The sequence below is a fragment of the Alligator sinensis genome, unplaced genomic scaffold (assembly GCF_000455745.1).
Source record: "Alligator sinensis unplaced genomic scaffold, ASM45574v1 scaffold280_1, whole genome shotgun sequence".
Classification (NCBI taxonomy): domain Eukaryota; kingdom Metazoa; phylum Chordata; order Crocodylia; family Alligatoridae; genus Alligator; species Alligator sinensis.
In genome coordinates, this window is record NW_005841835.1 from 2,421,110 (window position 1) to 2,436,162 (window position 15,053).

The window sequence follows — 15,053 nt, forward strand, 5'->3', positions numbered from 1 at the left end:
GCGCTGGGGTGGGGTCCCCGCCCGCGGTCCTGGCCGGGCGCGGCGCGGAGCTGAGCGCTGCTGCTGTGTCTTGCAGGAGAACGGGCGCTGCATCACGAAGCTGGAGAACATGGGCTTCCGGGTCGGGCAGGGGCTGATAGAGAGGTGAGTCCGGCGCTTGGCTCCGGAGGGGACGCGGACCCCAGCGTCTTGTCCAGGGGCGGCCGCTCCCCTGTCGGGCTGGTCTTTGCTGCTGCAGCCTGGGGGCTGTTTTGATAGTGCCCAAAACTAGTAAGAATTTTGTTTCCTTCTCCGCCCTCAAGGCAGGTCCTTCTTCCTCCCCTGTTTGCCAGCTGCTGCTTGCCCCGCTGCCCTGGGGGCGAGGAAGCTTCAGAGCCACTGCTGCCGGCTCCAGCTGGGCTGTGTGGGGCTGGGTTCTGAACAGCTACAACTGGAGCGGGGGTTGCCAGGGGTTTTCAGTCCCCTGGGGAAGGGCAAGGTGGGGGAACTCACCCCCCTCCCTTCCCAAATCACTTGCAGCTGCTTTCCCTAAGCCGGTGGTTTTCAACCTGTGCTGTGGACTCCTGGAGGTCTGCAGACTGTATAAGGGGTCCACTAGAGAAGACTGTGATTAGGGGCCTACCTAAATTGTAGCAGAAGTTTGTGGCACAGCAGCACCTTTTAATCTTGCTCTTTTTGCTGCACCCTTACCACTGAATGGCCAAGAGGCAAAACTGTGCTCTGCCACTCAGCAGGGGGAGGGGGGGGAGCATGGCGAAAAGAGCGAGATTAAAGGCACTACTGTATCATGAACCTCCACCGTGATTTAGGTAGGTCTCTATGATCAGTCAAAAGTATGTGAATACCCACACTTGCAGTTCAAAGGGGTTCACACCTTCATTTGAAAATTTTTAGGGGTCCACAAATGAAAAAAAAGTTGAAAACCCCTGCTCTAAATGGAACCCCCTGTATAGTCTGCCTGGAATGGCTTTGAAGCTTTCTCCACCCCTAGAAAAGTAGAGAAAAGCAGCAGCAGGCCCGGGAGGGGACATGACTTGAGCATGGAGGGGAAGATGAGATACTTGTCTGCTTTGGCAACTTTGAAAAAGTCCTCAGTGGCTCCCGTGGCTCAGTCTGTCCATGGGTTGGAGGTGGGAGGGACTGGCAGCAGGGGTGCAGACATCCCTGAAGCAGGGTGGCTACTCCTACACCCCCTTATTGTCAAATTCTGGATCTGCCCTGGTCTTGTCCCCACCCACAGCAGGCAGGGGCTTGGAGCACCTGTTTCCAGCTGTCCTCTGCTTTTTCCACTTGGAAACCGTACATACTTTTTGTTACTGAAGTCAGGATCATGAGACTAATTCCCAGGAACCCTTCTAGTGACCTTTTAAAAGATATGCAATGGAAGGACTATTTTAGTGATATCTTTACTGGCCCAACTGTGTACAGGCATGTTGCATCTTACGCAGGGGTTAGGTTCTGAGGTCAGCGCATAAGGTGAAAATTGTGTATAGTCAAATCGCCAGCGATTTGACTAGCGGTGACTGCCTCTGCCTCCAAAACCTCCCGCCGCCACCATGGAGCCGTGCTTGGAGCTGTGCGGCTGGCGGCAGCAGCACAGCGCGGGGTGGGGGTGGGGGGATGGCTGCGTGCCGCCAGGCCATCACCACGCTGCCAAAACCTCCTGCTGCTGCCGCAAACTCAAGCCCTGCCCCCCTCCCACCCCGCATATAGTTGAATTCGCGCAAGTTAAATGTGCGTATGACGTGACTGTACTGTAGTTGAGAGAGAGGTTAGACTCGTTTTTCTCAGGTCCCCAGACCTTCAGACAGACCTAAGGAAGGACACTTTGTGCCTGAAAACTTGACTAACCCAGTTGGTCCAATTTAAAAAAATAAAATAAAATAAATGCTTGCCTCATATTTCCTGGACCATCATGACTGTGTCATTGCTCCAACCCTACTACTAAAAGATAACTGCTTGCACTTTTGGCAGAGGAGCTGCTTTCATAGCTGAACTTAGTATTAAACATTTCACACCTTAATTGACAAATTTTGGATGACTGTAATCTCATTCTGGTAACTAGATCTTCTTTTCAAGTTCACTTCATCAGAGGCTGTAGAATTCACCAGAAATTACTCAGACTTATTTTCTAGTAACAAAAATGGGGTACCATCAGAGAGACAGGTGTCAAAAGGGGTGCTAGAACTAGTGACACTGTAAGTGGAACTAGTTGCCAGACTGAGATTACAATTATATATATTTGTCTTATTTATTTATTCTATAAAGGTGTATATCTACCCTAAATTCTGAGACAAACAAGTTTGCCATTTTCTGAAGGATGCCTCTGTCTTGTATAATCTCTTGAATTTTGTTATTTAACCATACTCTGTTGTTTTTCTTATCTTTCTCAGTTCTTTTTCTTTTCAGGATGTGCATGCCTTTTATGACCATCTTGGTCATACCACTAAAGTGGTTTAGGAATAGGGCTGCGCAAAACTTTGGTAGCTGATTTGATTTGGAGGAGATTTGGCCTGATTTGGGGTCTGAATCTCTGAATCCGAATACAGTCAGGAGCCCAATTAAAAGCTCTGAATAGATTCGAAGCATCCGAATAGATCGGAAAAGCTTTGGAAAAGGTTCAGCCGCTTCAGAGATTCAGCCATAAACTAAACAGGCAGCTGAGAAGTCTGTTAGGGGAGGGAGGGAAAGGGCTGGGGGAGGGAGGTATTACGGCTGGGACTCGGACAAGCTGCCCAGCAGGGGGGAGGGTGGGGGCGCAGGACGCGGGATGCGGGCTCAGTAGCGTTCCGAGTGGGGGCTCTGCCCTGCTGCTGCTTGTCCAGGGAGGGGGGCAGGGGTGGGATGTGGGCACAGCTCGTTCCAGGTGGAAGGGGGCAAGCGGTAGCAGGGAAGATCCCCTACTCCCAGCTGTGCTGTGTCCGCACCCCACACCCCCCGTGCCAGCTGGCAAGTGGTGGCAGGGCGGAGCTCCCACTCCCAGTGCTGATGCGGGTGTGGCAGCACTGGGAGTGGGTGCTATGTCCTGCTGCTGCTTGGAGTGAGCTGCGCCTGAATCATGCCCCCGTTGCACCGGCTGGGCAAGTGGCAGCAGGGCTGACCCCTCACAGTTCCCTCTGCAGGGGCAGAAGCAGGCACACCCAGAGGAGCCGCGGGAGAAGCCCTCCTGGTTGCCCTGCCTGGCCCCATCCCCTGCCTGGCCGCAGCCTCCCAGCACTTTCAAAAAACACTAAAAAACCCCACCCAAAAAAGCCCTGCATTCACCGACTGCAGCAGTGGCGACTGGGGCCTTTGGGCGCTCGTGGCAGATCCCCCCCCCCCAAATCCTCTCTCCAAATCAGCGCCGAATCTTCTGAAGCCGATTCGGCTAAATCGATTCAGGACAGTGATCCAAATCGAATCACTGCCCTCCATATTGGCTGAATCCGAATTGAATACTTCCCTATTTGCACAGGCCTATTTAGTAAGCCACTTACGGGTTACTGATGTGTATACAAGTATCTAAGGATTTGTTTCCTTATCTTTAGTGTGATTTGTAAACTTAATTTTCTAAAGTTACAAGCATATAGATTAACATGAACATACTTTGTCATCTATAAGGATAATTAGAGAATAATATGTAAGGATGGAGAAAAATTAAGAAGTGAGGCCAGGATCACTCTAAGAATGTAGAACGAATGTTAACTCAGGAATGTTAGTTGTAAGCATATGATGGTATATTATCTTCTCTGTTATTTTAACACAAGCTGATGTAATAGAGACTTCCCTCGCTTTATGTGGGTTCTGTATGTGCAAATTCACTGTTACGTGATGACCCTTTTATACTAAAAATTCATTATATGCAAGGTAAATTCACTCTTATGCGATTGGTGTGGTGGAAACCCACAGTCAGCTGCTTTGTGCGATGCATTGTGGGAGTGACACACACCAAAATATGGCCTCCTGTGTGGATCTGTGCTCCTTGCTTGTGGTATGTAATGTGTTTCTGTAGTTGCCATACTCATTATGGTAACATTCACCACCACCCTGTGCTTGTGCATACTACCTGCTGTGAGTGCCACGGGATGGGGCCGAGTTGTAGCAAGGCCTGGGAGAAACAACTCGGCCCCTTGTCCTCACTGGGCTGCCCTGCAGCCCTGTTTCTGTGCCCCTTGGCGCTGGGCCCTCTACAGCCCTGCCTCTGTCTTTGCGCCCCTAGTGCAGTGCCTTTGCTGGCATTGGGGTCTGTGCACCCCAAATACCACACCCTTGCTGGCTCCAGGGTCCCCCCACACTACAGTGGGCCCCCCCAATGAGGCCGCCTCCTTCCCCAATAGCCTCACCCAAACCACCAGTTGTTATGAAACAGCAAACAAAACATAAGCCCCTGGGCTATAACATGACACATAGGTTCCAATTGTGCTCCACCCCTTTAAAAGAATCAACTTTGCCCCTGGCATTACCAGAAGCTAGACTACCCCTCAGGCCTCTTCCCATAGCTCCCTCTAGGAGAGCTCCTTCCCACTTGGCTGCTGGCAGCAAACTGCCTCTCCTAGTTCCAGCTTGGGGTTTATATGGGCCCATGGCCCTGCCCCTTCTGGTCAGCTGACCAAGTGCAGCTGCAGGCTGATTTGCTCTCTAGCCTGTTGCCCTGGTAACCTGCACGTGGGCTTCTGTCTGTCTCTGGGCTTTCCTCAAGCAGTTTCTGCTCTTCTAGGAGCAGGCACCTTAGTGCCCTGTGACAGTGAGTACCTCAGTTGTCTTGTAAAAGTGGTAAAAATGGGTCTGAGGGTCAGTACAGTTGAGGTCTTGGAACATACCCCTATTTGTTACATTGTGAAGTGGGTTCCCTTTATGCGAATTTGAGCTGTGCGCTGTTTTCCAGGAATGCATGTACAGCATAAAGCAAGGGAAACCTGTACTTCTGAAAGATCTCACACACTAGCTTATGCTTAAGTGGACTGCTTTAATAGTAAAGCTTTCTGAATTGTTCATCCATTAATTAGCCATGCTTTTGCATTTAAAAATCAGTTAATTCAAGGTATAAGTGTTACCATAACTGCTCTATTGTGTGTCTGTTTAAACAACATAAGAAAAACAGAATATTATGAATGCATTGTGAAAACCAAGTGACAACAGCAATTTTACATTACAATTTTCTGTCATGGATATGTTTAGATCTCAGTTGTCATGTTACATATACCTTGCCTACACTTAATATTTATTATTTACATGGTGTGTGGTCAGTTGAGTAAATCACACTGTTTACTTGAACAAAATCAAACTAAACATACCTGGTCACTCTTCATAGGTTTACTAAAGACACTGCCAGATTCAAGGATGAGTTAGACATTATGAAGTTCATCTGCAAAGACTTTTGGACTACTGTATTCAAAAAGCAAATTGATAATTTAAGGACCAATCATCAGGTATTGATATTGTGGCATAAGTTACTTTACTTTGAGTTTTGTTACGAAAATTCATTTGAAGCATTAATAATGTTGCTTTAGTTTGTCTGAAATTAATCACTAATGTATTTCAGATGTGGTAATAACCTTTATTTTTCTTTTTGTTAATCCTAGTTTAAAAAAGCAGTCATCTTTTGCTATGTTACTGAATATTAATTTTAATGATATGCTGATTTTGGCATAGAAAATTATTTTAGTGCAGACTTGACTGTAACATGTTTTAGCAATTGTACTTTCCATGTTAAACAACCATATACAATTCGCCAAACAGTTTTTGTAATACTTCTACACTAACTGACTTAAGGCCAGAAATAGAGAGTGCAGTTTCATTTTGTCCTATACAAGCTCTGTAAGAGCTTCATAGTATAAACATTTGTTTTAGCAATCGATCAAGGCTCTTTTTATCTCAAACTTCATGCCTCACATTTCACTAGAAAGGCTTCCTTGAAGTCTTCCACTTTCAGGTCAAATTGGGTGTTATCTTTTGAAACACTCTGTTGCACCTTACTGAAAATATTTATGCATGAAAAATGGATGAGCTTTCCCTGCAAAATGATGTTCTACTATTATTTGAGATCCATGATATCAAAACTTAAACGGTGTCCAGCATACGTATGTGTATAGATCATCTAATTATAATTGTAAGCTGTTTGTATTGAGAAAGTGAGAATGCTTTTACTCGTATCCTTTTGGTTACCTATTTATTCTTACTCCATTCCCTTTCCTCAAAAATTATATACTATATGTAAACACAGTTGAGTTTGATAAATATTAACTATAATAAATCATACTTTTAACTCTAGTATTGCTGTTAAAATAATTTTTCCAAACTGTAAAGACTTCTTTGACTAACATGCCAGTCATTAGGAAAATTCCATCTTGATGACTTTAATGCTAGAAAGATTTGTGCTAAAATGTAAACTAGCTAGTCAGATATCACAGTGGTGAGTGATAGGACTCTTATGTACATAATTATTACAGAGTTCTAATTGTAATGAATCTTAATGTGAAACTTTTGTTTAAGTTGGTCATATGTATTATTGCTTGTTTGTGTATAAACTCGCAATTTGGGTATCCTATCTTTGTTTCAACTATGAAGAAGCAAAGCAGTAAGGAAATAATCCCATTTAAACTTTCCAGTCTTTATATATAGTATAAATCCAGAGCTTCTGTTTTAATCTGAAAACATTTTACTGTCCTCTAACTGTCTTCTACAAAAGATGATGGATTTCCCTCCCAAAAATGTTGATTTAATCATGTTGCTAAATGTACTGCTAAAAAATATTTTTCTCTGCAGGGCATCTATGTACTTCAGGACAACAAATTTCGTCTCTTGACTCAGATGTCTGCAGGGAAACAGTATTTAGAACATGCACCTAAGGTAATATTCATATGTAGCTGGGAAAACTAGCAGTTTCAGAACTAAGTTTATCTTAAGTCAATTGTGCTAATTCCTTGGTAGGAGTTGGGTAAATATATGTTTAAAATAGATAAAGAATATTTTCTGTGAAATACTGTTTGATTTAGAGCAGTGGCATCCAACCTTTTGGCCCTGCAAACCAGATGAGTGGTACTGGGGCCAGTTTGCAGGCTGGGTTGGCGCACGGGTTTGGACACTGCACACCAGGTGTAGTGGCTTACCGGCCCAACCCAGCCTGGACCTGTGCACCTGGACACAGCAGCATGCCAACCTAGCTTGGCCTTGTGTGCACAGATAAGGCCCCATGCACCAGCCTGGCTCCATACAGTGGCACAGTCTAGAGTGCAGTGCTATGTTATCTGGCCCATGGACCAGTGGGAGTTACCACTGCCACTGCTCCCCTGCCGCCAAATTTTTGGAGCCCTGGGGGCTGGATGACATGCCTTTGCAGGCTGGAGAGTGAGCACCCCTGGACTGGAGGTTGGTAAACTTATCCTGTTCTAGCTGGAGACAGCACATTTGATAAAAGCTAATGGAATTTAATTTGATTAAATAATTCTGGCCATTTTGAAGCTTACTGGTGTCATGTTTGAGTTGTATGATGGTACTTTCTCTTCAAGGGGTTTCTTTTGTTCTACCTGGGAACGCAACCGCTATCAGATCACACTTCATTCTTTGGAAAGTAATACAGCAAGACAGAAAATTGTAATGTACAGTGGAGATAACCATTAGCTCTTTCAAAATGTCTTCCTTTACCTTTGGAAAGCAGATAATTTTTGGAATTTCCTATTTTTCCCCATTTTCCCAAGAGAGACTATGGGCATGTCTTCATTCCAACTGTTTTGTCCTATTTACCCACCTGCAGTGCTGCATGAAATTTTGTTGTCTTTAGCCAAGTGTCTTGAGGGCTATCATATTCCCCTGTCTGACATGAAACCACTATAATATAGTCCTGTACTTTATTGGTTAATATATTAGCACTACTTCATAATTTTTGATGGTGCTGACATGGTATACTTTCTATATTTAGTATCTAGCATTCACTTGTGGATTAATCAGAGGAGGTTTATCAAACTTGGGAATAAAGAGTATTGTGACAGCAGAAGTTTCAGTAATGCCTGCATGTAAGTACTCAATTGCTCTTCTATGTAATAGCTTTCCCTCCCTCTTAGTTGGTTGAGAGTTTGAAATCATTGGGCCAAAGCAGAGAGTACAAACTCAGTTGCATGACCTATTATTAAAGCTGTGCTATTGACAGAGTTAATGAGGAAGAAGAGCATGACTACTAAGTGGAAAACAAAACCAAGATGCATACATAGACAAAAAAAATTTAAAAGCAGCATCCACATTATGTGAGTGGCTACAGGGGGAAAAAAGGAAAGTTCTAGCCAAATAAAGTTTACAGTTGCTGCCTGAGTATCTCTGATGACTTCGCCTTCTGAAGAATTTCAAGTGCCGTGAGATTTAATTTCTTTTTGGTTCAACCTAGAACAACACTGGGAAAATGAACGTGCTGTAGCTGCCAACAAACTAACCAGTCCCCAGTCCTCCTCAGTATCTTCAGGAAACCATTGGCGAGGTGGTGTGACTTCATGGGCTTCACTGTCAAATACATGATTCAGTTGAGAATTTCCTACAGGGTTGTGCACAAGTTTAAATTATTTTTAAACAGATTTAAAACTGAACTTAGAATATAGACAAGCTTGTAAACAGAATTTTGACTGGACTTAACAAAAATATATATATTTCTAGACTAGATTATTTAGTAAAACAGGGGACTGTGCTATTTAACAGCACTTCTGAAAAAAGCAATTAGAAAGCAGCTGTTTCATGAGGATAAAATAATTGAGTTAATGATAATTGGTAACTTGATTATGCTTTTTTTTTTTTCCAGGTAAATTTCAGGTAATGATACAGAAGATGTAGAACATGTTCGGATATGGATGCCTCCGCCTTTTTAAAAACATGTACATTAAATACCTTAGTTGATTAGCTCTATAGTTTGTGTACAAAGTTACTGTGATATGCTGCAAAATTCCTTCATTATGTATAGTAAATGTTAATTAAAATGAAACTATTACTAATATCTTGGTGTGACGTTAGTGAGTTCTATACCAAGATATTAAATATCCAGCATGATACAAATTCGGTAGATTCAGCAACAGAAACATTTCGGTTACCAGCTCGAGATATACCAAAGACTTCAGGCATATGTATTTTCAGAATCTTCAAAACTGGGAAAGGAAATCTGGTTAAGCCTAAATCAAAATAGAACTGGTGTTATAGAGTACCTGGATATCAGCTGTAATTTCACAGATCTCATTGCCTTGCTCCAAGCTGCTCAGGCAGCACTTACTTTTTCATTATTTTGGAGTGGTCACCTTTAGTTCTTAGGAGTGATGGTTATTTATACCTTCAACTAGAGGAAAGGTGGGGAGAAAAGATAGGATAGGACCTTTTGTAAATGATCAAATGCCATTGCTGTTTGTACAGCAGGCTGTACTGTAGAGTAGGAGAGGTGAATTCTCCAACTAAGGTCATGTACCACTAGACAAAGATAGGAATTTAGTGGAGTTTCAGTAGTGCAGTAACAGAATGCTTTCTTTTATTGCAGAATAAAGCTTTTGTCCTTTAACAGGCCACATGCGGGTAGATAAGTGGGTGTGGATGGAACCTCCCTGATTTCACTGAGGCTCTGTAAAAGCATAGGGGTTTGCTATACAGTATTTGTTGCTGGACGGCACTTATCATATAGAGTGCATGCTTTGTTTTGAAGCAAGAATGAACATAGCATAATTTTAAATTAGTACAGTTTGCTGCAGGGAAGATTTCAGAGGATCAGTTCAGGTACTAGTCTTTCTACTGTAAACACATGCTTTGTTTTTAACAGCTAACTGGAACTTGGTGAATAACAATGCCTTCAAACAAGCTGTGCTGCTCTGAGCATGTTACCACCTGAACTGGAAGCAGTGTAGACAGGTTTGCAGTTCTGTGGGTGGCTAATTTAATCTGGATACAACAGTATATGGATGTGTGGTGGTACAGCATCCAGTTTAGAGGTTAGCCTAAAGGAGTGCAGCCTGTTGCACAGCACTTAAGTTTGCAGGGTAGATGTGCTGAAAGTATTTGAGTGACAGTATATACATTTGGAGCAGTGTCAAAAAGAAAGGGAGTTGCTGCCCTGAAGCATGCAGCAACTTTTTACTGTAAATGTTTCATGCACATAATTCTGTAATGATACAAAGGAGCTGTTTGCACAATCTCTGTGACAAAATTGTGAAGAGGGCATGCAGTCTTGGTTTTAACTTTACTCTTTTAGAAAGCATCTACAACTGAACTGGAGTAGTAGTGAGGAAAAAGTATGATGCTGTCCTCTTCATGTAAAAAACTAAGGTGGAAATAATCACTATCTTGTATCAGGGCCAGAATGAATTAAGTCTAATGGTACAGAGCATTGGGTCCTAGCATAACTTTTAAAGAGCAGTCATTTACTTATATCAGTAGCAGTTATACTGGTATAGGATTTAGAACAGAATAGGCTTGTCTGCAGAGGAGGTATAGTTCACATACAGTGTAATAACCTGTGTTTATGTGATACAGTTACAATGTCATGAAGTGCTTAATGTGTTACAGAAGTGCATAAAGGAATCAAACATTCCTGGATAGCTCCAAAACAGTTAATAAAACAGCCATTGTTAAGGAGGAAATGGAAAACATCATTATGTCACTATTCAGATCCATGGTGTGCCCACATCTTAAGCACTGTGTACAGTCCTAGCCTGCAGCTCAAAAAGGGCGTAATAGAATTAGAAAAGGTATAGGGAAGAGAAACCAAGAAGATCAGGGGTATAGAGAAGTTGCTGCACCAGGAGAGACTAAAAGGCTAGGATGGCCTCAGTTCAGAGGATAGAAGGCTGAGAGGGAGATCTGTAGAATCATGATGGTTGTGAAAGGGAATAGGGAACTGTTACTCACCACCTCCCAGAATATTAGAACGAAGGGGTACTCACTGAAATTAGTAGGAAGCAGGTTTAAGACTAAAAGAAGAAAGTATGTTTGTATGCAGTGTAGCATTAACTTGCGGAACTTATTACCACAGGAGGCTGTAGTGGTAGATAGTATAGTTGGGTTAAAAAGGGATTAGAGAAATTCATAGATGACATCTATGAATAGAGAGGTAGTTAGTCATGCATGCCTGAAGTCAAGAGAAGGCAGGGTAGATTTGCACCTTATAGACCAGGGGCAGGCAAAGTCTGGCCCATGGGCTGGATTGGGCATGCAGTGGACACAGTACTCCAGCTGTGGCCTGACCAGTGTTGTGTAGAGGGGGAGGATCACCTCCTTGGCCCTACTTGAGATGCACCTGTGGATGCACGATAGGGTCTGGTTAGCCCTGCCGACCATAACCTCGCACTGTCGGCCCATGTTCATCTTGGAGTCAATGATGACTCCAAGATCCCTTTCTGCCTCCGTGCTCTCAAGAAGGGAGTTTCCCATCTTATAAATGTGCTGCTGGTTACTGGAGGCATTCCCCTCGAGTCCGTCTTGAATCACGGTGGGGGAGTCCCGGTCCCTGCACAAGAAAACGGAGGTGAAGAATTTGTTAAAGATGTCTGCCTTCTCCTCTGGCGCAACCACCAGATTGCCCAGCACATCTTGCAGGGGCCCCACGTTGCCCGGTGCCTTCTTCATCCTCCCTATATATTTGAAAAAGGCCTTTTTCTTATCTTTGATCTTGGACGCTAGTCCTAACTCTATGTCCGCCTTGGCTTTCCTAACAGCCCCCCTACAGGCCCGAGCAGTGGAGGTATACTCCTCTTTGGAGATAGTCCCCCCTTCCACCAGGTGTACGCTGCCTTTTTGGCAACCAGGCATTCCCGGACGTCCTTGGTGAGCCAGGGGGGCTTTTGGACTCTCTCGCCCCCCTTGCTTCTTGTTGGGATCGTCACCCCTTGGGCCCCGAGTATCGTCTCCTTAAGGAACGACCACTCATCTTGGGCACTGAGTTCCCCTGCCCTCGAGGACCCCAGTGCCTCTCCCACCAGTCTCCTCAACTTGTTGAAGTTGGCCCTGTTGAAATCTAGGGCTACCGCCTTGCTGCAGGCCCTTGTCACCCTGTGCTGGATGATGAATTCCAGCAAGCGATGATTGCTATCACCCAGGTGGTCAAGGACCTGGAGCCCCCTTACCAGATCATCGCCTGTGGCCAGGACCAGGTCCAACAGGGCATTTCCTCTGGTGGGACTGTGCATCTCCTAAGTGGAGGTCCTGTATCTCGGCCAGGAACCTCCTGGAACAATCCGACCTGGCTGACTACTCCTCCCAGCAGATGTCCGGGTAACTTAGATCACCCATGATACTACATCCCTTGCCTTAAGTGCCTCTGCAAGCTGGCCTGAAAATTCCCGGTCCAGCTCCTCCCCTTGGTTGGGGGGGCTGTAGTCTACTGTTAAATCCCTCTCCCCACAACCCCCTTGTATCTTGACCCAGAGCACTTCAGCTTGTCCCTCCTCTGACCCCATTTTGCTGGCAGAGGATGTGTATTGCTCTTTGACATAGAGCGCCACATCCCCTCCCTTCCTTCCTTCTCTATCCCGCCTGTAGAACCTATAGCCCCTAATGCTAACTGCCCAGTCGTGGGATGAATCCCACCACGTTTCTGTAATCCCTACTATGTCTGGGTTTGAACTGGCTATTCTATTAATAGTATGTGCTTATGGGGATACACACCCTTACCTGGGCACCTTGCATGTGTCACCTGTCTTGCTCGGGTGGTGTCTCCACGTCTTCCTGCGGCCCCCTCCCCCGGTGAGGCTAGTTTAAAGCTCACCGTACGAGATCAACCAACCTGGAAGAGAAGACATGCTTGCCTTTAGGAGAGAGGTGAAGCCCATCCCGCCCCAGCAAGTCCCCTGTCCGAAAGCATGGGTCATTATCTAGGAACCCAAGGCCTGCCTGGCAGCACCAACTCCATAAATGCCGGTTGACCTCGCCAATGCAGGTCTCGTGTCGCCGTTCCTGCCTACTCACCGGAAGAAGCGAGGAGAACACCACCTGCGCCCCTGTCTCCTTAAGCTTGGCCCTCAGAGCCTCGAAGTCCTTCATAATGTGGTTACGGTTGCCCCTGGCTGCGTCATTTGTTCCCACATGAATGACAACCATGGGGTAGTGGTCTGCAGGTCGGATGTAGGCCGGGATCCTCTCCGTGATGTCCCAAACCCGAGCCCCAGGCATGAAGCAGACCTCCCGTGTCATGGGGTCAGATGGGACCTTCCAGTCCTCGTAGGATGGAGTCTCTGATGATGAGGACCCGGCGTTTCTTCCTGCTGGTGTTCGTTCTCTGCCCATTCCATGTCGCGTGGGGAGTGGCATCGTCCCCACTGGAAGCATTTGCTCTGTCTTTCTCTGTCACAGCTGCCAGGGCCTCAAACCTGTTCCCTGGGTGTACCTGGGGAGCTTCCACCACTCTAGGCCGAGCAGCTCTGGATCTGGACACCTTCTGCCACTCCTGCGTTGGATGCGTCTCCTGTGGGGGCTGTACAGTGGGCGACCGGGCCTGCAGAGAACAGAGATAGGCATCAATTTCATCCTCTGCATCCCTGATCCCCCTCAGCCTGGAGCTCCCTCAACTGCTCCTACAGGGCCCTAAGTCAGGCATAGGAGGGACAGGCAAGGGGACCACCAGGCCCCACCCCCCACCAGGCCCCAACCAAGCCCCCCCCACAGACAGGGGGGCAAGGGGCCACTGACCCTGCCACGAGCTCCATCTGGGTGGAGGCCTCAGAAGAACCCATGGCAGGCGGCAGCGCCAGGGCGAGGACCCTGGCAGCGACGCTCTGCATCTGCACCATGTCTGCAGAGCTGCGTCTACTGCTCTCGCTTGCTGGAGGCGCCCCTCTGGGCCACTACTTCGTGCCTACCTTATGCGAATGCCGGTGCATTTGCATAAGGCATTTGCACTACAGGGTAATGTAATTACAGGGTTTTTACAGGGTAAAAACCCTTAAAAGGGTTACAGGGTAACCTTACAGGGTTACTTACAGGGTCCTCATTACACATTCAGTTTATCTTTAGTCACATGCAGAACTCCAGTCATAGCTAAGAGGAGGAAGGTTGAGGTTTTAATCAACAAATGGCTGCGCTGTAAGATATGTACACTTTCCTATAGAGAAATAAAAACTAGACAGAATGGAAGTTTAATTCTTGAATATTGTGAAAACAAAACTAATACCATATATAACAGTAACTTTTTGCCATGTGTCCATACTATATTGTTTCTTCTACATAACAAGTAGCTTCCTCCCCCGCCCAAGTTCTTAGCATGTTAAGTTGGGAGTGTGTGCATGCTCATGCATACACACTGTGCATATACCTTTCCACGGACATCAATTTCACAAGTTGAGTAGACAAGATATTTAAAACAATAAGTATTCTTATAAGTCTGAGAAAAACAAAATAATTGTCTAGATTAAGACAATTAAGACAGGTCAAGAGATCCAAGTGGACCCAGAGGAGGAGGCGTCGAGTGATCGTCATAGGTGACTCCATCCTGAGAAGTACGGAAGGGCCCATCTGTCGCCAGGACCCCTCAACACAAGAGGTCTACTGCCTGTCCGGAGCAAAGATTCAGGACACGACGGAAGTAATCCAGGCCACGATTCAGCCCACCGATTACTACCCCATGGTCCTAGTCTATGTGGGTACTAATGATGCGGCCAGGAGAAGCCCCGATCACCTGATGACGGACTACAATGCTCTGGGCGGCGTGCTGATGGAGATCGGTGCACAGGTGGTATTCCCTTCCATCCTACCAGTGAGCGGACGCGGAAGGCAGCATGAGAACTGCATTAGAGAGACCAACGGGCGGCTTCGGCACTGGTGTCTCGAGGCAGGCTTCGGCTTCCTGGACAATGACCTGCACATCACGACGAGGGACATGCTCAGTTGGGATGGGCTTCACCTGTCCCCCAAAGGTAAGCGTGTGTTTTCTTCTAGGTTGGCGGATCTCCTCCGGCGGGCTTTAAACTAGGCTTGTGGGGGGGAGGGGAAGATGAGGGCGGGGGAAGCTGTGGACCACCAAACCATGTGGCACCCACAAGGACAGCCCAGCCTGAAGAAAGAGAGCATTGGGAACCTGAAAGCCATGGGGAGGCCAGCACTACGGCACAGGTAAGAAACGAGAAGGT

The 15,053-nt window shown here is 46.1% G+C and overlaps 1 protein-coding gene across 1 annotated transcript in view; it reads left to right on the plus strand.

The window, feature by feature from the left end:
* The window catches only part of TRAPPC6B (trafficking protein particle complex 6B), an 8,984-nt gene extending 119 nt beyond the window's left edge, over nt 1-8,865 (plus strand). Inside the window, exons 2-6 of the mRNA XM_014519035.2 lie at nt 76-144; nt 5,291-5,408; nt 6,745-6,828; nt 7,898-7,991; nt 8,762-8,865. Of these exons, the coding sequence (XP_014374521.1) occupies nt 76-144; nt 5,291-5,408; nt 6,745-6,828; nt 7,898-7,991; nt 8,762-8,793 (397 nt within the window). The 3' untranslated portion in view covers nt 8,794-8,865. The remainder of the gene's footprint in view (nt 1-75; nt 145-5,290; nt 5,409-6,744; nt 6,829-7,897; nt 7,992-8,761) is intronic.
* Nucleotides 8,866-15,053: the final 6,188 nt, after the last annotated feature.